At 44.2% G+C, this 27,449-nt stretch overlaps 1 protein-coding gene across 5 annotated transcripts in view; it reads left to right on the plus strand.

The window, feature by feature from the left end:
- Positions 1–27,449, plus strand: part of LOC137320980 (casein kinase I) — a 233,028-nt gene that overhangs the window by 116,518 nt on the left and 89,061 nt on the right. For all 5 annotated transcript variants that reach the window (XM_067983040.1, XM_067983042.1, XM_067983043.1 and 2 more), the window contains exons 5-6: positions 9,789–9,937; positions 20,084–20,318. In XM_067983040.1, the coding sequence (XP_067839141.1) occupies positions 9,789–9,937; positions 20,084–20,318 (384 nt within the window). The remainder of the gene's footprint in view (positions 1–9,788; positions 9,938–20,083; positions 20,319–27,449) is intronic.

Here is a 27,449-nt window from a genome sequence, read left to right on the forward strand (position 1 = left end):
TTATGTGGTACTTTATCAAACGCCTTTTGAAAATTCATTTGCACAACATCTAGTGCATTACCCTCATCAACCCTCCCGTTAACTTGATTGAGTTCTTTGATGAAGTAATCAATGATGTAAAAGATCCCGTGATATTATTTGTATAAGAGGAAGGGAGCTCTGGCCAACATTTATTCCTCATTCTACACTCCAAAACTCATTGCTGATTGTGGATATTGCTGTGTGTGAATTGGCTCCGCATTTGCTTACAAAACAACAGTGACTACACTTCACAAGTAATTCATCAGCTGTGAAGCTTTGGGACGAACTGTGGATGTAAAAGGCACCATATATAAATGCATGTCCTTTCTTAATTATGCTGCTAATGGGAGTGCCCACTTTCACCTGGATTTATTAGCAATTGTCTTACTGTCAGTATTGTATCATACTATTCTGACAACTTTGCATTATTTACCAAAGTGCAGTGATTGGCTGACCTATGGTTAAAGTGTTATGTCATTGCAAACTTCAAGCTGCAGTGGTGCTGTTCATCGGTGGTACAATATCCTGCTTGATATGAACCTTTGCTGGTGCTAAATAATCAAGAGTTCCATACAATCAGAAATATAAATGTTTAAGATATTAATTTAGAATTGGATGCATGGAGGCCTGTCAACAAGAAACGAACATTAACTGAAACTCCATGTACAAAGGTTCTAAAGGGTGTGTGGTTGCAAATATATTTCTAATTCATGAGCAGAGGGGAGAAGCACACATTGGTGTGTTGAGGATTTTTATTTTGATGTCTCTCTGCTTAAGACTGGATGACCTTCTCTCCCACCCATCTTGAAATTCATTGAGTTAGCTGTATCTTTAGCCAGTTGTGTTAATATGAGTGTGCTGTGCATTATTTTTCTATACTCGTGATCCTTTGTCTTCATTAAATGAGAATGTTGTAGATTATTTCTTTCTCAATATGGTTGCTGTGCAGCAGTTTCTTTGCCTCCATCGTGCTGGTTTGATCACCAGAAATGGGTGTTTTCTTGCCATAATCAGATTCTTGAGAAATGGCAGCAGTGTAGTGGGTGTGTAAAATGCTGGTGCAATAGCAGCAGTGTAGTGGGTGTGTAAAGTGCTGGGAAGATGAGGTGAAGAGAGTCATCCTGGACACAGAGTACAGTCACAGTTTTGTACTGATGTTCTTCTCCTCTGCTTTATCCAAATCAAAAATGTGTGTGCACTCATTCTGCTTATTGTGCTCCATTAAGGGTGAGCTTTTACGAGCCAGCATGGCAGTTTGCCCAAGTGTAGTAAGTGCACGTATTGACTGTGACATTGGTTTAAATTCCATGCCACTGCTGTACTCTTTACACCTTTCTGATGCCTTAACAAAAACACAAAAATTCACTTTTTTTAAAACAAAAGGCAGAGAACTGAATATGAAGAATTTGACTCATCTTTTGTGAGCAATTGAGTTGACTAATTTACAAATGTTTTTGTTAGTCCAATCCTTTTCTCAAACAGTGCCCTCTGTATGTTGTGATTTTTAAAACCTCCAGATGCTGTGTGCTTATACTTGCCTCACATTTAGCTGAGAGCTACCTATGGCAAGAGTTATTAGCTTTTGCAGCAGAGATTGAAATCAATACTGTTCTGTTTATGTAATAAGACAGCTGATCCCAATTCTTTGCCAAGTTCTGACCGGCAGGAAGCCTACAAATAAAGAGCAAGATGTGGTGCTAAAATTTATTGCTGTTATTTAACCTTAACAAAGCTATGAAAATGGATGGCATGGGTAGAAGGATCTTTATCCTCATCTCTGGCAATCGGTATTATGAGCTTCTCCCTAATATATGTAGGGGCAATTTTTAGTTGCAGAGTATTGCTCCTTTCTTTAAGTGAAGAATAGAAAAACAGAATATTTTTTAAATGGTGAGAAACTATTAAATGTTGGTGTCCAGAGAGACTTGGGGTGTCCTGATACAAGAAACACATGCAGGTACAGCAAGCAATTTGGAAGGCAAATGGCACGTTGGCCTTTGTTGCAAGGGAGTTAGAGTACAAGAATAAGGAAGCCTTACTACAATTGTACAGTACCTTACTGGAGTACTGCGTACAGTTTTGGCCTCCTTATCTAAGAAAGGATATACTTGCCTTAGAGCATTGCAACGAAGGTTCACTAGATTAATTCCTGGGAAAAGAGGGCTGTCCTTTGAGGAGAGGTTGAGTAGAATGGGCCTATACTCTCTGGAGTTTAGAAGAATGAGAGATGATCTAATTGAAACATATAAGATTATGAGGGGGTTTGACAGGGTAGAGGCTGAGAGGTTGTTTCCCCTGGCTGGAGAGTCTAGAACTAGAGGGCATAGTCGCATGATAAGGGGTCAGCCATTCAAGACTGAGATGAGGAGGAATTTCTTCACTGACGATTGTGAATATTTTGAATTCTCTACCCCAGATGGCTGTGGCTGCTGAATATATTCAAGGCTGAGATAAATAGATTTTTGGACTCTAGAGGAATCAAGGGATATGGGGATCAGGCAGGAAAGTGGAGTTGAGGTTGAAGATCAGCCATGATCTGATTGAATGGCGGAGCAGGCTTGAGGGGCTGTCTGGCCTACTCCTGCTCCTATTTCTTATGTTCTTATGGCAGTTGATAGAGTGAACACACACTGGAACGTATAGTAGTTTTATTTTCCTGTGAAGCAGAGCTTTGTATATCTTTCTTATGCCATACATTGATTTTGAGTTTATTTTTTTCTTTAAAAGATTGAAATGGGTAACTTCCCCCAGTAGTCGTAAAATGCACTGTTGCATGTGATAATGAGCCATTGAGACCAGGACAGTCCCAAGTTCAATCTTTGTTCTGTTGCTAGTTGATCTGAGCTGGATGCTACAATTGGCTGCAGCCAGTGTTCCTACCCCTGAGGGCTCTCCAGTTACCCTGCTGGAATGTCCATATGTGTGGATTTTGGGTGAGGCCAGACTGTTGAAGCTTGCTGGTGAGCTTAAACATGACGAGCAGGCCACTTAGGTGAGGTAATGGAGGGTTGCTCGCACACGTAGCACTGTATCCCGGCACTAGTCAATGCTTTCAGGAGAGGAGGGAATAAAATTGGAGGGCTTTGGGCATTGAGCCATCATGTGCTGATATTCTGTTGGAACTACCATTTGACTAAATCAGTTGTACTGTGATGTGCTGACTGGCATGTATCTAGTTCACCAGGCGGGCTGATGTATATGCTGTGGAGCAGTCAAAAACTTTGGATAAATTTTCAACTAGTGAGCTGCAGATGAATTTACTTGTCCAGGCACACGTTTTCTTTGTGGGTTGATGATGCATTTACTCATTTGTTGGCAGTCCCTTTGTGTTCTGATGCATAAAAAGATGATCACTTTAATCATTAGTCTTCTGGCTTTTGATTGGCTGGGTTGCTTGAAAACTGGTTCCAACGTACAGCCAATCAAAATCCTTTTCCAACTTTTAAAGGTTGCTTTGACCTCTGTTGCTGAAATGTGGCTGAACTTTCGGTAATGAAATGAAGGTTACAGCTGGAGCAGCAATGCAAGAGGTGCTAGTGATCAAGACAGACCTTTTCTTTTATACCATGCACGCAGAAGCTGTTGCTATCAACATTCTGTATCAATCCCGAAACTGCACAGAGCATCATTGTGGTTCAGTGGAGGTGAAAAGCAAGTGAATGTGGGAAATCTCAACTATAAAACCGAAAATGATGGAACTACTGAAAGGGTAAGATATGGTAACAGTACAGGGGGAACACTGCAACAGAACTGTTCGATTTCATGATAACTGATTAGACCTGAAATGTCGACTGTCTTTCGGGTGCTGATTGACTAGCTGTGCATTTTCTAGAGTTGTTGAGTATTCTTGAAGCTAAAAGCACTGAGAATCTAACTCTAGTTTTTTTTAAGTAAAGCTATGCAGTGCGATATAGTTTTTCATTCAAGTCTCTGAATCAAACTCATAATCTTATAATTTTACACTGTTACATTTTCATTGTGTTGGTGTGGATTGATGACTGAAATCTATGATAGAGGATCTGGTTGCACAAGCATTTTAAAAATTGTAGAGTCCTCAATTTGAACAGTTTAAAGATTGAGTACATAATGCCTGGTTATTAAATTTACTTATCTCAAAAATGACAAATAGCGGTTGCTATCCAGGGAACAACATAGTGCAAAAAATGCTGAAAATACGCAACAGGTCTATCAGCGTCAGATGAGAGAAAGGCCGGTTAATGTTTCAGAGACAGACCTTTCCTCAAAGTCCTTTTGTATTTCAAGCATTTTCTGTTTACATTTCAGATTTTAACATTTGCAGTTTTCTCTTATTATCTCTATTAAAAACAAAGTGGTGTGACTTGTTTGTGAGCAGTGACAACCAAGAAAAATGATGTGGCACTGTAGTGCAGCAGCAGGGATGTGACTGTACTAGTCAGTAAATCTAACTTTTTTTTATTCATTCATGGGATGTGGGGGTTGCTGGCAAGGCCAGCAATTATTGCCCATCCCTAATTGCCCTTGAGAAGGTGGTGGTGAGCCTCCGCCTTGAACCGCTGCAGTCTGTGTGGTGAAGGTTCTCCCACGGTGCTGTTAGGTAGGGAGTTCCAGGATTTTGTCCCAGCGATGATGAAGGAACGGCGATATATTTCCAAGTCGGGATGGTGTGTGACTTGGAGGGGAACGTGCAGGTGGTGGTGTTCGGTGGTGCCTACTGCCCTTCTCCTTCTAGGTGGTAGAGGTCGTGGGTTTGGGAGGTGCTGTCAAAGAACCCTTGGCGAGTTGCTGCAGTGCATCCTGTAGATGGTACACATTGCAGCCATGGTGCGCCGGTGGTGAAGGGAGTGAATGTTTAGGGTGGTGAATGGGGTGCCAATCAAACGGGCTGCTTTGTCCTGGATGGTGTCGAGCTTCATGAGTGTTGTTGGAGCTGCACTCATCCAGGCAAGTGGAGAGTATTCCATCACACTCCTGACTTGTGCCTTGTAGATGGTGGAAAGGCTTTGGGGAGTCAGGAGGTGAGTCACTTGCTGCAGAATACCCAACCTCTGACCTGCTGTTGTAGCCGCAGTATTTATATGGCTGGTCCAGTTAAGTTTCTGGTCAATGGTGACTTGTGTGGCACGAATATTATTTGCCACTTATCAGCCCAAGCCTGGATGTTGTCCAGGTCTTGCTGCATGCGGGCACGGACTGCTTCGTTATCTGAGGGGTTACGAATGGAACTGAACACTGTGCAATCATCAGTGAACATCCCCATTTCTGACCTTATAATGGAGGGAAGGTCATTGATGAAGCAGCTGAAGTTGGTTGGGCCTAGGACATTGCCCTGAGGAACTCCTGCAGCAATGTCCTGAGGCTGAGATGACTGGCCTCCAACAACCACTACCATCTTCCTTTGTGCTAGGTATGACTCCAGCCACTGGAGAGTTTTCCCCCTGATTCCCATTGACTTCAATTTTACTAGGGTTCCTTGGTGCCACACTCAGTCAAATGCCGCCTTGATGTAAGGGCAGTCACTCTTGCCTCACCTCTGGAATTCAGCTCTTTTGTCCATGTTTGGACCAAGGCTGTAATGAGGTCTTGAGCTGAGTGGTCCTGGCGGAACCCAAACTGAGCATTGGTGAGCAGGTTATTGGTGAGTAAGTGCTGCTTGATAGCACTGTCAACGACACCTATACCAGCAACCAGTTGAAAAGTTTGCAGCGGACTTTAAAACAACATTTGAAGTAATTGAGAAGCATCCCCATGTGAATCGCATTTTTTCTTTTAAAATAAAAAGTTTATGATGCCTAAAAGCCACTCAACACTATGGTTGATTTAGAATGCTGGCGTGTGGCTTCACACATAAAATGTGTAGCTGTGCTTGGGCCAATGTTCTGAATAAAGTTCCATTTCTCAGTATCTTGGACATGCAGCGGTTAATATATATCATTATATATCATGACTTGTTGAATCTGTGATTTGTGATATTCTATTATAAATGTTGAGGCAGTCCTAATTTAATCATCAAGAAAAGTGAGTTAACAAAACTAATTGGGACCAAAAGATAGGTAGTCGGGGAAACGTCACCACTAAAGGAGCTGTCAAGTCATAAAGAAACTATTAGTGATAGAATTGCTAAACTAGTGATTCTACCCTGTTAAGAAGTTGTGCAAGAAAAATGTTTCCCTCCAAAAACAGTAAGTGCTGCTCATTTCTGCAGCTCGCCTCTTCTCTGAAATATGGCAGCGTGCTGCCTTCAGGATCCCTCCCATTATCCAACTGTCTGATGCAGTTGCCATGGTGGTGTGCTGTATGGGTGCAGAAGACCAACTATTATGAATTTGGGTCTGCTGCAGATACCTACTCAGGTTCAGTGATGCCAGCTGCTCCTTTTAAGTGGTCTGGTTGCTTGATTCTTATTACGATTGAATCCCACTGCCCTTTATCCACTATTGATTTAGTGGGACCCAGGAGTGTAACGATGGAACTCTCTTGTGTTCTGGACCATACCTCTGTGTCTTTCACACGCATTCTCCTTCAATCTCTTCAAAGTCAGGCCAAGTTAACAGTCGGCAAGAGTACATTCGCTTTCACTTGCAAAACAGGACGAACACTGTATGATGAGAGACACTTGGTACAATCAGTGTAACTGTTGTTGATGTATTATAACATAAATAAAGAACATGCGTATGCTAGCCCACTTAATGTAAAAGCACACATTTTTCCTGACCAGGTCAGAGGTTCTTCTCTTGCAGCTTGCTGCAGCCTGACTGACTGAGTCTGTGTGCAGGTGTTATTTTTATATAAGGTCTCTCTCCCTTGACCCACAGATCGCAAAAGAATTTCTCAACAGCAAGGGATTGGATATCTTCCTAAATGGCCAGACATTGCTAACAAATTTATATCACCTCTGATCTCCCTTTGGCTATCCAAAACACACCTTAAAATCCCTGTTGTTCAAGTCTCATTCGTGGAAGTATGGCCAAAGAATTCAGAACCATGACACCGATACACTATGTTTGTTCTATAAACTGATTATGTCCAAATGTGAGGCTGATGAGGACTGGCTGAGGGCCACCACTATCTTAAGATTACATACTTAGCTGTACTTAAAGTAGATAAGTCACCTGGACTGGATGGGATGCATCCTAGGTTGCTAAGGGAAGTAAGGGTGGAAATTTCGGAAGTACTGGCCTAAATCTTCCAATCCTCCTTGGATATGGGGGTAGTGCCAGAGGACTGGGGAATTGCGAATGTTACACCCTTATTCAAAAAAGGGTGTAAGGATAAACCCAGAAACTACAGGCCAGTCAGTTTAACGTCGGTGGTGGGGAAACTTTTAGAAACGATAATCTTGTACAGAATTAGTGGTCACTTGGATAAGTATGGATTGATTAGGGAAAGCCAACACAGATTTGTGAAAGGCAAATCACATTTAACTGACTTGGTAGAGTTTTTTGATGAGGTAACAGAGAGGGTAGATGAGGGCAATGCAGTTGATGTGGTGTTTATGGACTTTCAAAAGGCATTTGATAAAGTGCTGCATAATAGGCTTGTCTTCAAGGTTGAAGCCCATGGAATAAAAGGGGCAGTAGCAACATGGATACAGAATTGGCTAAGTAACAGGAAATAGAGAATAGCGGTGAACGGTTGTTTTTCGGACTGGAGGGAGGTGTACAGTGGTTTTCCCCAGGGGTTGGTACTAGGACCACTGCTTTTCTTGATTATATATTAATGACTTGGACTTGGGCGTACAGGGCTCAATTTCCAGATTTGCAGATGACACAAAACTTGGAAGGGTGGTGAACAGTGAGGAGGATAGTGATAGACTTCAAGAGGATATGGACAGGCTGGTGGCATGGGCTGAAATGTGGAAGATGAAATTCAACGCAGAGAAATGCAAGGTGATACATTTCGGGAGGAAGAATGAGAAGAGGCAATATAAACTAAAGGGCACAATTCTAAAAGGGGTACAGGAACAGAGAGATCTGGGGGTAAATGTGCACAAATCATTGAAGGTGGCAGGGCAGGTTGAGAAAGCGGTTAAAAAAGCATACGGGATTCTCTGCTTTATAAAAAGAGGCATAAGAGTACAAAAGTAAGGAAGTCATGATGAACCTTTATAAAACACTGGTTCAGCTACAACTGGAGTATTGTGTCTAGTTCTGGGCACCGCACTTTAGGAAAGATGTGAAAGCCTTAGAGAGAGTGTAGAAGAGATTTACTAGAATGATTCCAGGGATGAGGGGCTTTAGTTACGTGGACAGACTGGAGAAGCTGGCGTTGAGAAGAGATTAGATAGAAGTATTCAAAATCATGAAGGGTCTTGACAGAGTAGATAGAGAGAAACTATTCCCATTGGCGGAATGGTCAAGAACCAGAGTACATAGATTTAAGGTGATTGGCAAAAGAACCAAAGGTGATATGAGGAAAAACTTTATTACACAGCAAGTGATTAGGATCTGGAATGCACTGCCAGGAGGGGTGGTGGAGGCAGATTCAATCATGGCCTTCAAAAGGGAACGGGATAAGTATTTGAAAGGAAAAGATTTGCAGGGCTACGGGGATAGGGTGGGGGAGTGGGACTAGTTGGATTGCTGTTGCATAGAGCCGGCACGGACTTGATGGGCCGAATGGCCTCCTTCCATGCTGTAACCTTTCCATGATTCTACATCTTTCTCTAACATGATTAGCTTACCCCATTTTTTAAATTCACCGTGGGCTATGATTTAAAAAGTATTCTTTATGGATCCTTTTAAATTGGAATTCTTGTAAGGCTACCAATTGCCCATTTTTGCCCTTGTCTAACAGTATTCTGCAAGCTATTATTGTAGTGTCTGGAATTGTTTTTTGATTCATGTCTTTTCAGGCTTGTTGGTGAGGTTTAGTGCAATGGACTCTGAATTGATTTTATTCTGATGAACAATGATTGTTGTCGTGAGGTTCAGAGTCACCGAAACCTCACCACCTACATGCTGTAGATTGTGTCATGATGATTGCGAGGCAGATATTGTGCACATTTGTTCTCCTTTCAGAGAAATCTATCAAACCAATTTTATCATTTAAGTCTAATATTTCATTGGACTGAAGTAATAAAAATATAAATCTACTTGAGTAACTTCCTCAGATTAATGTATTGATGCAATTTTGTGCTTGTCAAGGTAAAGTCATCCAGTGCTTTGGTGTTTTCACATTTTATTACATGTTATCATTGAGTACTTCCCTGTCAGGTATACTGTGGGCCAGGTTCAGAGTGAAGGTCCCTCTTTGCTCATCAATGTGTTGTGGTCCAATGCCATAAGGAAGGAACCTTTGTGACACTTGCATTTTTTGCAGCTGGCATCCTTGTTGCTTTTGTGAATGAGCTTGCTGGATTATGTTGAATTACAAGCTGTTTTGTGAATTTCCACCCAAGTGAAGTGGGTCGAGTTGCCACACCGATTTTCATATAGGACTCTTTGAACTGATCTAGAGAGGGGCTTTCATTTTGTTCTAGGATCGCAACCCAGGTCCAAGAGGTCAAAGACTAGTGTACTAACCAATTGTGGCATTCGGTTATTCAGTAATTTCTTAACACTTCCTTTGGGAAATATTTGAAAACTGTCATGTAAACTGTACTAGGGGAGCCATAAAACGTGCCTGTTTATATCAGAATTAAGAGTTGAGAGAATTTTTCATGACTATGTATAAAAATGGTCATGTCTTTATAATTTTGGATAGTTTGACTTGTAACCTAAATTAAAAATGCAATTCTATAATAAAATGTAGATCTAAAGCTGATTTTTTTTCACCTTCATTTACAGATGGAATTCCTCAGGTTTACTACTTTGGTCCATGTGGAAAATACAATGCTATGGTGCTTGAATTACTGGGACCTAGCTTGGAAGATTTATTTGACCTTTGTGACAGAACGTTTTCCCTTAAGACTGTACTTATGATGGCTATACAGCTAGTAAGTATTCTAGTTCTCAAGTTTCACTGAAAAATACTATATTACTCAGTTATCAATGGATTTCAGTCCATAATTTCTTTTTGCAAGCCTTATGAACAGCATTATTTTGTGCCAAGCTACATCATACTGACCAATATTTTTTTAAATTATAAATTTGCTTCTAAATTTCCTGTTTTATGCTATGTTAAAGTGCAGACTAACTCACTAATATCATTTCTGGTCCTTCTGGCATTGGTGCCTAGATTGTTTTTTCTTACCAGTAGCATTAACTACAGTCAAGTTCTGGGGTAAATTGTTTTTTTTTATTCGTTCATGGGATGTGGGCATCGCTGGCAAGGCCAGCATTTATTGTCCATCCCTAATTGCCCTTGAGAAGGTGGTGGTGAGCCGCCGCCTTGAACCGTTGCGGCGAAGGTTCTCCCACAGTGCTTTAGGAAGGGAGTTCCAGGATTTTGACCCAGCGACGATGAAGGAACGGCGATATATTTGCAAGTCGGGTGGTGTGTGACTTGAAGGGGAACGTGTAGGTGGTGTTGTTCCCATGTACCTGCTGCTCTTGTCCTTCGAGGTGGTAGAGGTCGCGGGTTTGGGAGGGGCTGTCGAAGAAGCCTTGGCAAGTTGCTGCAGTGCATCCTGTGGATGGTACACACTGCAGCCACTGTGCGCCGTGGTGAAGGGAGTGAATGTTTAGGGTGGTGGATGGGGTGTCAATCAAGCGGGCTGCTTTCTCCTGGATGGTGTCGAGCTTCTTGAGTGTTGTTGGAGCTGCACTCATCCAGGCAAGTGGAGAGTATTCCATCACATTGCTTCCTTCCTGACTTGAGTTGACTTTTGATATGAATTAAGAGACTCGCATGAGGCAGGCCTAACACCTGGTGACAATACACTGCTGGAAAGAACCATATAAAGCTGGTAATTTAATATTACAACAACAACGACTTGCATTTATATAGCACTTTTAACATAGTAAGACGTTCCAAGGCTCTTCACAGGAGCGTTATGTTACCTAGAACATTAACTGAATCTGGCAGCCTTCTGAATAAACGCCGAGACTGAACTCTGAACCTTCCATCCTGCTGCAAACAATATAAGATGTTTACAGTGCCTGCAGAGTAAACTAGTTATTGGAGAAAACTGAAACAAAATGCAGATACAATAGTGAACCATAACCCGACCTTCGCATAGTCAACATAGCTGTCCTCTGTAAAAGTGGTTTGATACTAGCTTACACCTAGTTCGCGTTTATATGTTGTGGAGCAATTTGTAGAATATGATCAATTTCATCTGTAAGTTTTCTGTTTGTCAGCTTTTCGTATACAAAGTTGTCACCAGAAAGAGCTCTTCAAAAATGACGTCAGGGTGTTAAGGCATCATTTGATTTCTGGGATGAGCGGGTTGTCCTATGAGGAGAGATTGAGTAGAATGGGCCTATATTCTCTGGAGTTTAGAAGAATGAGAGGTAACCTCATTGAAACGTGTAAAATTCTTGGAGGACTTGACAGGGTAGATGCGGAGAGGCTATTTCCCCTGGCTGGAGAGCCTAGAATTAGGGGTCATAGTCTCAGGATAAGGGGTGGACAATTTAGGACTGAGATGATGAGAAATTTCTTCACTCAGAGAGTTGTGAATTTTTGGAATTCTCTGCTTCTTCCTGAAGGCTTGTTGGGATTGCTTGCGTTACCAGAGATGCTTTTATATTGGTACTTGTTCAGCTCAGTTGTGGGAGAGTGGTGTCTGTGCACCTGCTCTCCATATTTACCTTGGTAAAACTAAAGGGGATAGAACTAGATGCGATCTCAAGATGAGCTTTACAGTGCAGTAGAATCGTCTTGGGCACAGGATATGATAGAACGTCAAAGTGAAGCTAGGCAGGCAATCTTGATGAGGGGAAACAAGTTATCCATGGTGAGACAGGTTTCATTTGGGCTCAGAATGTCGATGTGCTTCAAGTTGAGGTCATGGATGGGGAGGACTTTAATTTGTAAGAGAATAAACATTTTGTGGGTCCAGAGATTTGTTGGATAGGTCGGGTGGGCGGGGCAAACAAGTTTGCTGGGAAGGGGAAAATCAGAAAGGGTGTGAGTTCAGGAGAATGAGATGGGCAAAAGTTTGAGGAGTTTGCCCTAGAGGATTGAGGCAATTGGAAAAAGCACCAGAAGAAGGGAATGATGCTGTTGCAGTGACTACTAGAATAAATCCGTAGCGTGTGCTGCAATGAGTGTGGCAAAAGATATGCAGATTGAGCTTGACATAGGCAATGTAGTAATTCACTACGGACAAGGGCCCTTGTGATGGAAGACGAGGAGTTCAGTGGAGGAATAGGATGGTCATGAAATAGTTGGAGAGGATCGGGTGGTTAAGGGAGGCCAAGATAGGGCAAGGGGAATGGGATGTGGTATAGGGGAGGAGGTTAGGCCAGAAAAAGGTGGGTAGCATGGCAGAGGTGCTCAAGTCCAAGGCGACAGCCATTGTATGCATGCAGAGCAGGAGTAACAAGGTTACAACATTAGCAACAGTATAAGTTCAGAGAGTTAAGTTCACTCGGTGGAGGCTTGTTCTGGTTAGATATGATGTGGAGATGCCGGTGATGGACTGGGGTTGACAATTGTAAACAATTTTACAACACCAAGTTATAGTCCAACAAATTTATTTTAAATTCCACAAGCTTTCGGAGGCTTCCTCCTTCCTCAGGTGAACGGTGTGGAAATGACATTTTCGAATCCTTCGCATTTGAAAACCACAGAACAATGCCTGGTGATTACTGCCCGTTGCCAAGGCAATCACAGTGAGCAGACAGAAAGGTGTCACCTAAAAGGCCACCGAATATACAAACCCCCCAAAAAAGAGAGAGGGAGAGAGAAGGAAGACAGTCAATGACCCGTTATATTAAAAACAGATAACATTTGTTCGCTGGTGGGGTTACGTGTAGTGTGACATGAACCCAAGATCCCGGTTGAGGCCGTCCTCATGGGTGTGGAACTTGGCTATCAATTTCTGCTCGACGATTTTGCGTTGTCGTGTGCCTCGAAGGCCGCCTTGGAGTATGCTCACCCGAAGGTCGGTGGCTGAATGTCCATGACTGCTGAAGTGTTCCCCGACAGGGAGAGAACCCTCCTGTTTGGCGATTGTTGCGCGGTGTCCGTTCATCCGTTGTCGCAGCGTCTGCATGGTCTCGCCAATGTACCATGCTCTGGGGCATCCTTTCCTGCAACGTATGAGGTAGACAACGTTGGCCGAGTCACAGGAGTATGAACTGTGCACCTGGTGGGTGGTGTCCTCTCGTGTGATGGTGGTATCTGTGTCGATGATCTGGCATGTCTTGCAGGGTTGTGTGGTGTCGTGGACGCTGTTCTCTTGAAAGCTAGGTAATTTGCTGCGAACGATGGTTTGTTTGAGGTTGGGTGGCTGTTTAAAGGCGAGTAGTGGAGGTGTGGGGATGGCCATGGTGAGGTGTTCGTCATCATTGATGACATGTTGAAGGCTGCGGAGAAAATGGCGTAGTTTCTCCGCTCCGGGGAAGTACTGGACGACGAAGGGTACTCTGATGGTTGCGTCCCGTGTTAGTCTTTTGAGGAGGTCTACGCGATTTTTCGCTGTGGCCCGTCGGAACTGTCGATCGATGAGTCGAGCATCATATCCCGTTCTCACTAGGGCGTCTTTCAGCGTCTGTAGGTGTCCATCGCGTTCCTCCTCGTCTGAGCAGACCCTGTGTATTCGCAGGGCCTGTCCATAGGGGATGGCCTCTTTGACGTGGTTAGGGTGGAAGCTGGAAAAGTGGAGCATCGTGAGGTGGTCCGTGGGCTTGCGGTCGAGTGAGGTGCTGAGGTGCCCGTCTTTGATGGAGATTCGTGTGTCCAAGAAAGAAACTGATTCTGAGGAGTAGTCCATGGTGAGCTTGATGGTGGGATGGAACTTGTTGATGTTATCGTGTAGTCTCTTTAGTGATTCCTCACCGTGGGTCCATAGAATGAAAATGTCGTCGATGTATCTGGTGTATAGTGTTGGTTGGAGGTCCTGTGCAGTGAAGAAGTCGTGCTCGAACTTGTGCATGAAAATGTTGGCGTATTGGGGTGTGAATTTGGTCCCCATGGCTGTTCTGTGTTTGGGTAAAGAACTGGTTATTGAAGGTGAAGACATTGTGATCCAGGATGAAGCGGATGAGTTGTAGGATGGCATCTGGAGATTGGCTGTTGTTGGTGTTGAGTACTGAGGCTGTCGCAGCGATGCCGTCATCGTGGGGGATACTGGTGTAGAGTGCCGAGACGTCCATCGTGGTGAGAAGTGTTCCTGGTTCAACAGGTCCGTGGGTACTGAGTTTTTGTAGAAAGTCTGTAGTGTCGCGACAGAAGCTGGGGGTTCCCTGCACGATGGGTTTCAGGATGCCCTCGATGTATCCAGAGAGGTTCTCACACAGGGTTCCGTTGCCTGATACGATAGGACGTCCGGGTGTGTTGGCTTTGTGTATCTTTGGGAGGCAGTAGAAGTCTCCCATGCGGGGAGTACGTGGGATGAGAGTGCGTAGGATGTTTTGAAGGTCTGGATCGAAGGTCTTGATCAGTTTGTTGAGCTGATGGGTGTGTTCTTTTGTCGGGTCTGTGGGTAACCGTCTGTAGTGTTCCTGGTTGTCCAGTTGTCGGTATGCTTCTTTGCAATAGTCCGTTCTGTTCTGTATGACGATGGCTCCTCCTTTGTCCGCTGGTTAGATAGACCATGTTCTGCTAGGAGGTCCAGAGTTAGTCAATCGGTGGAGTTTCAGATACGTCTGGAGTTCAGTGAGTCTAGGATTCGGTTTGCTGGTCAGAAAGCATCATTGTCGGGAGGAACTTGGAGAGGGCAGTGGTCTGTGAGAAATACCTGGACAGCAGTAACGGCAGCATGGATGAGGGCAGCAGCGTTGAGTAGTAAAGCACCTTGGAAAGCTTCACCGGAGTCTTCTGGTGAGTGTTGCTATCTATTTATCTATCCTCACTCTCTCACTCTCTCTCAATTCACTCTCACCTCTTTCTCATCACTCTCACTCTCACTCTTTCTCGTCTCTCTCCCTCCCTCGCTCGCTCGCGTCTCTCTCCCTCCCTCGCTCGCGTCTCTCTCTCTCCCTCCCTCGCTCGCGTCTCTCTCCCTCCCTCGCTCGCGTCTCTCTCCCTCCCTCGCTCGCGTCTCTCTCCCTCCCTCGCTCGCGTCTCTCTCCCTCCCTCGCTCGCGTCTCTCTCCCTCCCTCGCTCGCGTCTCTCTCCCTCCCTCGCTCGCGTCTCTCTCCCTCCCTCGCTCGCGTCTCTCTCCCTCCCTCGCTCGCGTCTCTCTCCCTCCCTCGCTCGCGTCTCTCTCCCTCCCTCGCTCGCGTCTCTCTCCCTCCCTCGCTCGCGTCTCTCTCCCTCCCTCGCTCGCGTCTCTCTCCCTCCCTCGCTCGCGTCTCTCTCCCTCCCTCGCTCGCGTCTCTCTCCCTCCCTCGCTCGCGTCTCTCTCCCTCCCTCGCTCGCGTCTCTCTCCCTCCCTCGCTCGCGTCTCTCTCCCTCCCTCGCTCGCGTCTCTCTCCCTCCCTCGCTCGCGTCTCTCTCCCTCCCTCGCTCGCGTCTCTCTCCCTCCCTCGCTCGCGTCTCTCTCCCTCCCTCGCTCGCGTCTCTCTCCCTCCCTCGCTCGCGTCTCTCTCCCTCCCTCGCTCGCGTCTCTCTCCCTCCCTCGCGTCTCTCTCCCTCCCTCGCGTCTCTCTCCCTCCCTCGCTCGCGTGCGTCTCCCTCCCTCGCTCGCGTGCGTCTCCCTCCCTCGCTCGCGTGCGTCTCCCTCCCTCGCTCGCGTGCGTCTCCCTCCCTCGCTCGCGTGCGTCTCCCTCCCTCGCTCGCGTGCGTCTCCCTCCCTCGCTCGCGTGCGTCTCCCTCCCTCGCTCGCGTGCGTCTCCCTCCCTCGCTCGCGTGCGTCTCCCTCCCTCGCTCGCTCGCGTCTCCCTCCCTCGCTCGCTCGCGTCTCCCTCCCTCGCTCGCTCGCGTCTCCCTCCCTCGCTCGCTCGCGTCTCCCTCCCTCCCTCGCTCGCTCGCGTCTCCCTCCCTCCCTCGCTCGCTCGCGTCTCTCTCCCTCCCTCGCTCGCTCGCGTCTCTCTCCCTCCCTCGCTCGCTCGCGTCTCTCTCCCTCCCTCGCTCGCTCGCGTCTCTCTCCCTCCCTCGCTCGCTCGCGTCTCTCTCCCTCCCTCGCTCGCTCGCGTCTCTCTCCCTCCCTCGCTCGCTCGCTCGCGTCTCTCTCCCTCCCTCGCTCGCTCGCTCGCGTCTCTCTCCCTCCCTCGCTCGCTCGCTCGCGTCTCTCTCCCTCCCTCGCTCGCTCGCTCGCGTCTCTCTCCCTCCCTCGCTCGCTCGCTCGCGTCTCTCTCCCTCCCTCGCTCGCTCGCGTCTCTCTCTCTCCCTCCCTCGCTTGCGTCTCTCTCTCTCCCTCCCTCGCTCGCGTCTCTCTCTCTCCCTCCCTCGCTCGCGTCTCTCTCTCTCCCTCCCTCGCTCGCGTCTCTCTCTCTCCCTCCCTCGCTCGCGTCTCTCTCTCTCCCTCCCTCGCTCGCGTCTCTCTCTCTCCCTCCCTCGCTCGCGTCTCTCGCGTCTCTCTTTCTCTCCTCCCCCCTCCCCTCCCCTCCCCCACCCTCCTCGTGCGCACACAAAATTCTGGCATATGACCACATTAAGTGTGTCTTGATTTTTGAGTGACGTTTTTATGTCGACAAATTATAATGGGAAACTTGTCCATGCTGTGCATAAGTTGTGCAATATTCTTTCTCCCCCCCCCCCCCCACTCCCCCTTCCCGATCCCTATCCTGTCTTCATCCCAGCCGTCCCTCTTTCTCTTCGGAACTTTCCTCTGAGTGACTGCTCTACGTGATTGCTAAACCACCACTGATCTGTTAAACAACAATTGTTTACAAGCACTTAAACTCGTTGTAATATACAAATACATAAGTGCTTTAATAAACTAAGAGCTTTTTTTTAGACTCAAACATTAGACATTTAGATTTTTTAAACTTAATTTACATGTCTGTGCTGGTGATGCATTTACATGGTCAAGGGAATAGTAAAATAGTACTTCTCCAGCTCACTGTGAGCAATGTATATTCTATTTCTTTAAGAAACTAGAGGTGACACTGCAGTGCTTTTAGATACTATGATCCCTATGCAGTTTCTGCAAAGCTCATTTACAAAAAAAATGCTCCTGATCTAATCATCATTGAACAGCACTGAAGGTGAAATGCACTGTTAAAATTAGTCATTTTTTCTACAGTACCTGATTAGGAGTTATAAAGCAAAGTATGTTCTATTGAAGGATATAGGCTGCACACACATACTTGAGTTTCTATTCAGTAGAGACATATTTTCGGTGAGGACCAAGTAGTTAAAAGCCTATTTGAAGCTTTGTTTTATAGCTCCCAAATTTGTGTTAAAAATACTGTAATTTCATCAGTGTGTTTTGTTTTTCTTTCTCTTTGTATTGTTCAGCTGTGATTAGGTCAGGATCTTTGTGTTGTATTTTATTTAAATTAGTTTATCAGAAATTGCACAGGGATTGTACTTAGCATCTGAAATAAGTATTGGCACCTCCAGTATCTTAAGGCTTGACCTTACCAAATTTATCATCAATACTTGGTTATTTTTGAAAATAAGAAATACATTGAAAACCTTAACTCCACTGTCAAAATCAGAATTTTTATATGTAGTGTTTCTCTGTCGCATGAAAAGACTCGGAGCTTTTTAGTGTCTGAAGAATAACAACAACTTGCTTCCAGTGCAGATGCTGCTCGTCCTTGCTGTGTTGTGCAGTGCTCTTGATCACAAACTTTGTGTCTCAAAGTCATTTGTAGAAATGAGAAAAAACTAACAAAGGTATCTATTTTTAGTTATGTTGCCAGCTGTTTTTAAAAATGTTCCATTTGCAGTGAAATCCATGGAGTGAACAATATTGAGGCTTTCAACAGTTTTAAGGAGTTCATAACTCTCTAATATTTGATTATGTAAAATCCTTATTATGTGTATCTGTAATTATTCCATTGTCACCTTAGAGCTCAAAATTTAACTCCTTTGCTTAAAGCTGTAATGCTTAAACATTTTAACCTGTGTTCTGCTTTATATAATAACAAATACACCCATCTTTCTGTGACAACAAGAGCATCAAATTGTGTAAAGGATCTTTAAATATATTGCTTGATCAAAGAGATCTGACAGGTTCTGTTGAAGAACAAAATAGAGCTTTGAGAAAATCTTGCATAAATATTTCTGTTGCAGGATTTTACCATATTTTATGTCTAATGTACTTTTCTTCATCATATATACTTATGTTTTTTGAATGATTTCTAAATACCACTTTGCCATTTTTTGAATGTTGGTTTGGAGTTAATTAGAGAAATTGATAAATACTGACAGCAAAAATGTAATTTGGGTAAGGTTCTGCTCATGCAGCATTCACACTTAACTTGGAATTTGTAGCTTTTTCAAAAATCAAAACAGAAAACAGTGGAGTGGCATAGTAATTGAAAAGAGAAAAGACAGATGTCTAGATGTCTTTGTTAGTTTCTGCTCATTTTTATAACTGTACTTTTGACAGACCAATTTTGTGATCAAGAGCATTGCACAACTTGAGCACAGCATGGACAATCCACGGTGTCACTGTACAACATTATCAGTAAATTTTATTTTAAACTTTCATTCCTCTCATTCCGCTTTATGGCATTGTTCAATGAAAGTTTTTTTAAAATTTAGTGTTCCATTTTGTCCTGGCTGTTGTTTTGGCAAGGTAAGTTGCTAGACCATACAGGGAGCTTATTTATTTTTCCTGTGTTGTATTATATTAGGGAACTGGGCTTGGGACAGCCTGTGAATGAACTACTAAAATTCCCTACATTGCTGCAATTGTGAAAATGGCATGCTTCAGATAAGGAACAACTTAATTACATTATGTTGTGTTTTTCAAAGTATTGGACTGAGATGACATGTATAATATTGTGGGTTCAAAATCAGTGGCCCTTCTGGCGCACCCTTCTGGGTGTCAGCCTTGGCTCATTGGTGGCACTCTCGTCTCTGATTCAGAAGGTGTAGCGTTCAAGCCTCACACCAGCGACCTGAGCACATGATCCAGACTTACACTTCAATGCGTTGTCGGAGGTGCCATATTTCAGATAAAACGTTAAACTGTGAGGACCCGTCTGCCCTTTCAAGTGACGTTAAAGATCCCACAGTACTATTCGAAGAGCAGAGGAATTCTCCCAGTATCCTGGCCAATATTTATCCCTCAACCAACGTCACTAGAACATTACAACAATTACTACGCTTCAAAAAGTACTTTATTGGCTGTAAAGCACTTTGGGACGTCCCGGGGCTGTGAAAGACGCTATATAAATGCAAGTCCTTTCCTTTCACAATCACAATCATAACTCCGGTGGGTGTGCAGCAGAAGGGCCGTAAATTAGGTTGAGACTTTGATATGCTGGGTCCTGCTCTTGCCCTTCAGCTTCTGTCTGGCCTTGTGTGGGCGGAGCAAAATCCTGGCAGATCGCTGGCAGTGGTGTGCCTGGTGTACCAGGTTGTTGAATGGTGTATTTCGACCCCACATGGTGGTTCTGACCTGGATTGTGGGCTGACACCATGGGGAAAAAAATGTAAGGTTTTTTAAAAAATATATTTAAATACGTCTAGGGCACCTCCAGCAGTCTCCCCCTCCTGGGATTGGCAGCAGATGGCCAATTTTCTGGCCTATGAGGGAAAGTGGGTTCCCTTGATGCACCACTAGTGGCGCAGAAGCCCATCATTTAAATTAAGGGTCCTCTCTTGAGGACCAGCCATTTAGTGGGGTCAAGCCCTGAGTGGGCGCATCCCGGCACTTATACTGAGATGCACCCAGCAAATTTTCAGCCCCTGGATATTGTCAGCAACAGAACTACTTATTACTTACAATGTATTGATTCTGCACTAACAAACCTGTTCCACTTGTGATGCTATGTGCACTTGTAGTCTCATTTGGAGCTATTGCTGGATGAGTCCCAAAACCTTTGGTATCAACATTTTTTCCTCCACAGAAGAATATTTTTGTTACTGTGCTTATTCTTTTCAATTTACTTAAGGCTTTGATAACAATATTTGCTAACTTTTTAAAAACTTTTTCCCACCTTTCTTTACCTCCTTCTTCAAAAAGATTTCCCGGATGGAGTACGTCCACTCAAAGAACTTGATATACAGAGATGTAAAGCCAGAGAACTTCTTGGTGGGACGACCGGGGAGCAAAAATCAGAATGTAATTCACATAATAGATTTTGGCCTTGCTAAGGAATACATAGACGCAGAGACAAAAAAACACATCCCTTACAGAGAACACAAGAGCCTTACTGGAACGGCCAGATACATGAGCATAAATACGCATTTAGGAAAAGGTAAGTAACTTCTATTGAGCTGTTCGGCTTCAATTGTAGCAATTCTTTACGGTTATTGTTTATGACATTTAATGTTTAAAAAGTTATTACACAGGGTTTAACTAGAATTATGTGTGTTAGATTTAAAATGTGTAACTAAGTTAAGAGAGAAATTATTACTTATTTGTATTGCTGTTAAGAATATACAATGAAATCTATGCAAACGGACACCCCTAAAAACCGGACACCTGGAAAAAAAACGGACACTTATTGACAGTGCCAAATGATTTGCATTGTAATAGATACAAGCTGCACCTTGAACCCACGGACACTCTCAAATTACAAACTAAGGATAGCCTTCAATGCACCAAGTCAGTTTACAACTTGAAACATGGGACACGCAGGTAAGCGCGAGGTGGCAGCAGGTAAAAGAAACTGCTTTTGTGGAATGGAGATCTCTTTACCCAGCATCCATAGCAGCAGAGAAACCGCTCTATCTCTGCGACTGAATGCTTGTACGGCTCTATCCCAGGGATAGAGCGGTTTCTCTGCTGCTATGGATGCTGGGTAAAGAACTCTCCATTCCATAAAAGCCGGGAACTGCACCAGGCAACATCACATCTCACTCCACCAGTAAGTTAGTTACTGATGAGCTGCTAACAGCCCCCTACTCACCCTCCATAGGGCTCCCAACCTTTCCGGAATGACCAGGAGTCTCTTGAAATGGGGCATGGGTTTCCAGGGTGCTGCCTCTAGCATTTATTTATTTTTAAACAATTTGAACAATTTTTCTTTAAATGTTTGAACAATGTACAGTCCTGGATTGGATTTGGGATCTTCTTGTCTGCATGGCTTGGTACTGCATCGGTCAGTATCTTTACCTTGTTGGTCATTGGAGAAAATGAACTGTCAATATTCTGAGAATATCCTCAAATTTTGTTTTTGAATGGAAGTCCAAACTGTACTATAAGTTAATTTCAGGAGGAGGCGAAAGAAGTACAGGAAAATCCTGTAGGTCTAAGTGTCCAATTAATATATAATTCTTGGTACCCATGATGAGTACAATGGAGACAGAGGGGAAGGTAATTAAGAGCAACATCACGATGGGCTGAATGACCTCCTTCTGTGCTGTATGATTCTCTGACTCACAGTGGAATAAAGGGTTACCCATAGGGAAAGTAGACAACTAACCATACAAATAGGACAGCGGTAGTTGTGTGGGAGTTTATAATTAGGAATATAGGTGGCCTATTTTTTAGCTGTAACTGGAAGCCCTAAATGATGTGTTGCTTCTGGCTCCAGGGTAGGGAACATAATGGTGGAAAATCATCTGAAAGGGGAGGGAAAATGGATGGAAGCGTGATTTGGGTAGTAACAAATAGAGTAGGAAAGAGAGTTTGAGATTGCAAGGTTACTAACCTCAGAATTACTCCCAATGCTACGTGCTGGATAAATTAGGCAGAAGCAGATCACACATGCTGATGTGCAGCTAGGAAGATGGAGTAGAAGAGAGGATTTCAGCTACTTAGGACTTTGGGATACGTTTTGGAGCAGGAAACTCTACAGATGGGAGGAACTGCACCTGAATCCTGGGGGAAGTATTTAAACTAATAAGGCAGGGAAAGGGGAAAACAGAGCAGAATTAGAAAGATGGAAAATGAAGAGTAATGGAGGTAGACCAGTTGCAGCATCTAGATGTGCTAGATGTTATGATACAGGGCAGTGACTGGTAACTAGTTGAAGTGTAGATGCTGTTACAGCAGGTAAGTGTGCAATATACATCAATATGACCATGAGGGGAAGCAATGACAAACTAAACCAGTATAGGGTGTGGGGGAAATTAGATAACTCAAAATTGGATATATGAATGTTCGGATTCTTAGGAATAAAATAGGAGACCTGGGGGTTCTTCTTAGCGAGACTTAGTTCAATAATATGGTTTGAATAAGCATATAAAGGTATGGATTATTCTGTAAAGGTAGAAAAAAGAAATTGGCAGAGGTTGTACCTTTTTATGTGAAAGTGAAATTGGTTATAACAGGCAGATGGACCGTTCTGGTCCAGGTGCAGATAAGGTGGAAATCCTGTGAGGTAGGAATGAGAAACTCTGGTCATCTGCTGTGGATCATCAGGACAAGAAGAGGGATTGTACCAAGAACTTTGTAGTCAAATAAGGGACAGATGCATTTGTTATGGATGTCTTCAGCTTACCAGAGATAAATTGGGAAATTTATAAAGGATGTATTAGGTAATGAAAATATGTCCTTGAACATAATATTGAACAATTGGTGATGGAACCCGTATGTGCAGGGGTGATTTTTAACTGATTGTTAAATTGCTATCAGAAAATGGTAAAGCAGGCCAAAATTGGAGAACTCCTTGCAATAGTGACCATATTATGGTGGGGTTTAAGGTTCGGTTATGATGGAAAGGGAAATGGATAGAATAGAAGTATGCATCTTCAGAAAGGCCAATGATGAGGGGTGAGTTAAAGGAAACTGGACTGGGCAGCACTATTAGGGGGGAAAGCACAGAAGAAAAGTGGATCATGTTTAGAAATACTATACAAATGTATAGATTAGTTACATACCACTAGGGAAGGAGGGTAACTGAAAGAAAAGATCAGTGGACAATGGAAGTAATGTGGGAAATGAAGGCAAGACTCTTGGTTCTGAGCCACACCAGTGATTAGTCCACAAGATAGGAAAGCACGTATTAGGAGGGAAGATTCTGTGTTGGACTGAAAATTGGCGAAACCTGAGAAAGTAAAGATTGAATTGGAAATGGAGCTGCGTCAATATGGCAAAGGATCACTAGTGGGCTAACACAGGAATTAGTGCTAAGGACGACGCTGTTTATAGTATTTATAAATCAATTGGAGCTATGGACAGAAACCAAATTATTGTCTTCGGTCCCCGCCACAAACTCCGTTCCCTAGCCAACGAATGGATGGCCACTGTCTGAGGCTGAACCAGACCGTTCGCAACCTTGGCATCCTATTTGACCCTGAGATGAGCTTCCGACCACATATCCGCTCCGTTACCAAGACTGCCTACTTCCACCTCCATAACATCTCCCGTCTCCGCCCCGTCTCAGCTCATCTGTTGCTGAAACCCTCATCCATGCCTTTGTTACCTCCAGACTTGACTATTCCAATGACCCCGGCTGGCCACCCATCTTCCACGCTCTATAAATTTGAGCTCATCCAACATTCTGCTGCCTGTCTCCTAACTCGCACCAAGTCCCGTTCAGCCATCACCCCTGAGCTCGCTGACCTATATTGGCTCCTGGTCCGGGAATGCTTCGATTTTAAATTCTCATCCTAATTTTCAAATCCCTCCATAGCCTTGCCCCTCCCTATCTCTGTAGCCTCCTCCAGCCCTATAACCCTCCAAGATCTCTGTGTTCCTCCAGTTCTGGCCTCCTGCGCATCTCCGATTTTAATCGCTCCACCATTGACAACCGTGCCTTCAGCTGTCCAGGCCCTAAGCTCTGGAACTCCCTCCCTGCATCTCTAACTCTCTTTCCTCCTTTAAGACGGTCCTTAAAATCTATCTCTTTGACCAAGCTTTTGGCCACCTGTCCTAATATCTGCTTATGTTCTCGGTGTCAAATTTTGTTTGACAACGCTCCTGTGAAGCGTCTTGGGACGTTTTACTAGTTAAAGGTACTATATAAACGCAAGTTGTTTAACTTGGCAGATAACACAACATTGAGGAGTATTTCAAACTTTGGAGAACAAACAGATCAAATATAAAAGGACCTGGTTGGGAAGGTGGGCTGACGAGTGGCAAATGGTTCTGAATGCAGACAAATGTAAGACAGGAGACTAGGGAAGGAAAATACACAGTGGGAATGCGAACTAAATGGCAGTAGGCTTAGGATACAACAAAGGAAAGGGATCTGCTTTGGGAAGATAACAGTTTGCTGCTGCAGTAAAGAAACCTATTGGACTTTGGGGTAAGTAGCCCAGAGAGAGGAGCACTAATTCCAGCAGGCAATAATCAGTCTGTAAAAGGCACACCTGAAGTTCTGGGCACATTTCTGGCCACCATACTACAGTAAGAATATCCTGACATTGTGGAGGCAGTGCAGGAGAACCAAACTGATGCCTAGTTTAAGATATCTGAACTATGAGGAGAGGCAGAAGGCCAAGTATTAAAGATTCTTAAGGGAATAGTTAAAATGAATCTTGATAATGTGTTTGAGATTGCCACAAACCAGGGCCAGGGGCTCAAGCCTAGTCAAGGGTAGGTGCACACAGTTTAAATTTGACTGCTCTCCCCTGCCCCTCCATTCTCACCTCCAACAACAAGTGCGATGAGCTCATGGACTTCTTTGTCACTAAGATTGAGACCATCCATTCAGCTTCCTCTGCTGCTTCCCACCCCTCCTGTAGCCCTGAACTCGCATCTTTCTCGAGTTTCTCTCCTATCTCCCCATATGCCCTCTCCGAGCTCATCTTGTCCATGAGATACACCTACTGCTCCCTCGACCCTATTCCCATCAAACTGCTGACCACCCCACTTCCCTTCCTGGCCCCATGTTAGCTGATATTGTTAACTGTTCCCTCTCCTCGGGTATTATCCCCCTCCCATTTAAATCTGCTGTCATAACCCTCCCCCTGTCAAAAAACCCACCCTTGACCCCTCTGTCCTTGTAATGTACTGACCCATCTCTTAACTTCCCTTTCCTCTCCAAAGTCCTTGAATATGTTGTCGCCTCCCAAATCTGTGCCCACTTTTCCCACAACTCCATGTTTGAATCCCTCCAATCAGGTTTATGCCCTTGCCACAGTACTGAAACGGCCCTTATCAAAGTCCCAAATGACATCCTGTGTCACTGTAAACAATTCCTCCTCATCCTTCTTGACCTGTCTGCAGCCTTTGACGCGGTTGACCACACCATCCTCCTCCAACTCCTCTCTTCCGTTGTCCAGCTGGGTGGGACTGCCCTCACCTGGTTCCATTCTTATCTATCCAGTCGTAGCCAGAGAATCACCTGCAATGGCTTCTCTTTCCGCTCCCGCATCATTATCTCTGGAGCCCCCAAGGATCTATCCTTTGCCCCCTCCTATTTCTCATCTACATGCTGCCTCTCAGCGACAGTATCCAAAAACACAATGTCAGGTTCCACATGTCGCTGACGAGACCCAGCTCTACCTCACCACCACCTCACTGCCTCTGATTTGTCACGCTGCTTGTCTGACATCCAGTACTGGATAAGCAGAAATTTCCTCCAACTAAATATTGGGAAGACCAAAGCCATTGGCTTCGGTCCCCGCCACAATTTCCATTCCCTAGCCATCTACTCCAGTTTTCTTCCTGGCCATTGTCTGAGGCTGAACCAGACCGTTCGCAACCTTGGGGTCCTTTTAAACCTCAGATGAGCTTCTGACCCCATATCCCCTCCATCACCAAGACTGCCTACTCCCATCTCCGCCCCTACCTCAGCTCATCTGCTGAAACCCTCATCCATGCCTTTGTTACCTCCCAGACACGACTATCCCAATGCTCTCCTGGCCAGCCTCCCATCTTCCACCCTCCATAAACATGAGCTCATCCAAAGCTCTGCTGCCCGTATCCTAACTCGCACTAAATCCCATTTGCTCACCACCCCTGTGCTCACTGACCTACATTGGCTCCTGGTCTGGCAAGGCCTCAATTTTAAAATTCTCATCCTTGTTTTCAGATCCCTCCATGGCCTCGCCCCTCCGTATCTCTGTAACCTCCTTCAGCCCTACAACCCTCCAAGATCTCTGTGCTCCTCCAATTCTGGCCTCTTGCGCATCCCTGATTTTAATCGCTCCACTATTGGCAACTGTACCTTCAACTGCCTAGGCCCTAAGATATGCAATTCCCTCCCTAAATCTCTCCGCCCCTGTCTCCTTTAAGACGCTCCTTAAAACCTACCCCCACCTGTCCTAATATCTTCCTATGTGGCTTAGTGTCAAATTTTGTTCGATAATCACTCCTGCGAAGCATCTTGGGATGTTTTTCTACGTTAAAGACACTATATAAATGTAAATTGTTGTAGAGGATGGTAAATGTGTGGAAAGGAAAATTTAAGGGAGATTGGTCTAGGTATTTGAGGGAGTGGATGATTGACGAGTATTTGTTTTTGGAACCAGCCATATGGACTGCAGTCTGATCTGGTCCTGTATTTTGTTTATCTAAAGCAGTTTTTAAACTGGGTTCTTCAAGGTCATTTATCTGTTTGTTCTTATAAGCATATTATTTCTGTTGTATGAATTAATTTAAAAATTGTTTACTGCAATGTTAGCACAATTTTTCTTCTTCAAATTAACTAAGGTTGGGGGGGTTCATCCCTGGGAATGTTTTTGCCATTTGCAGAGGCCCTACATATAGAAATGTTTGAAAATTACTGATCTAGAATTCAGATTTTACGACATAAATATCTGTTTCTGCTGGTTGGTAAAAGCAGTAAATTTGACTTGCATCAGAAAAAGGTTCATAAATAAAGAATAAATGAATGCTTAAAACCTCTATTGTACAGTTTAATACTAAGTTTTGAAATTCATTGCAGTACTTTTCTCCTTTGATGTGCTGCAGATAGTTTCTTTTTGGTCTAGATATTGGTAAATATTTGAGGGGGGAATTAATTTAATTGGGCCTGAGGAAAAATGTAATTAATGCTGGCTCTGTAGTGACTGAAGAAGTTGATAATTTAAGTTGAAAAGAAGTTTTATATTTGTGAATCTGATATTTTCTGTTGGATCTGGTACAATTAGTTGACATTTTCTGTATTCTTGTACAGTACCTTTTCAAGAAATAGATGAACTTTCCAAGGGTGCATTCACATCTTGTAGCATTGCTTTGAAGAGATTTTGCTTTGCACCAATATTGCAGTTATAGTGTTAATGTAGCATGAATCCTGGAGTCCGGGCCTAACCTGACAACAGAGTGAACAGGAGTGAGACTCCCTGGAAGAGGTAGTTTCACTCCAGTTTGCTTCAGAGTCAGTGAGGTTTAACACCTGATTTATACTCCAGAAGTTTAGTGTCAGTGCAAAGCCTAAATCATTTTGCACTGATGCTATTCTTGTAGTGTAAATGCATCATAAGTTACCCCAGTTGGTTTAATGGCTTGTTGCACATGCTCATTTAAGCACTATATTATATTGTTTTTACCA

The sequence above is a fragment of the Heptranchias perlo genome, chromosome 4 (genome assembly GCF_035084215.1).
Source record: "Heptranchias perlo isolate sHepPer1 chromosome 4, sHepPer1.hap1, whole genome shotgun sequence".
NCBI lineage: Eukaryota > Metazoa > Chordata > Chondrichthyes > Hexanchiformes > Hexanchidae > Heptranchias > Heptranchias perlo.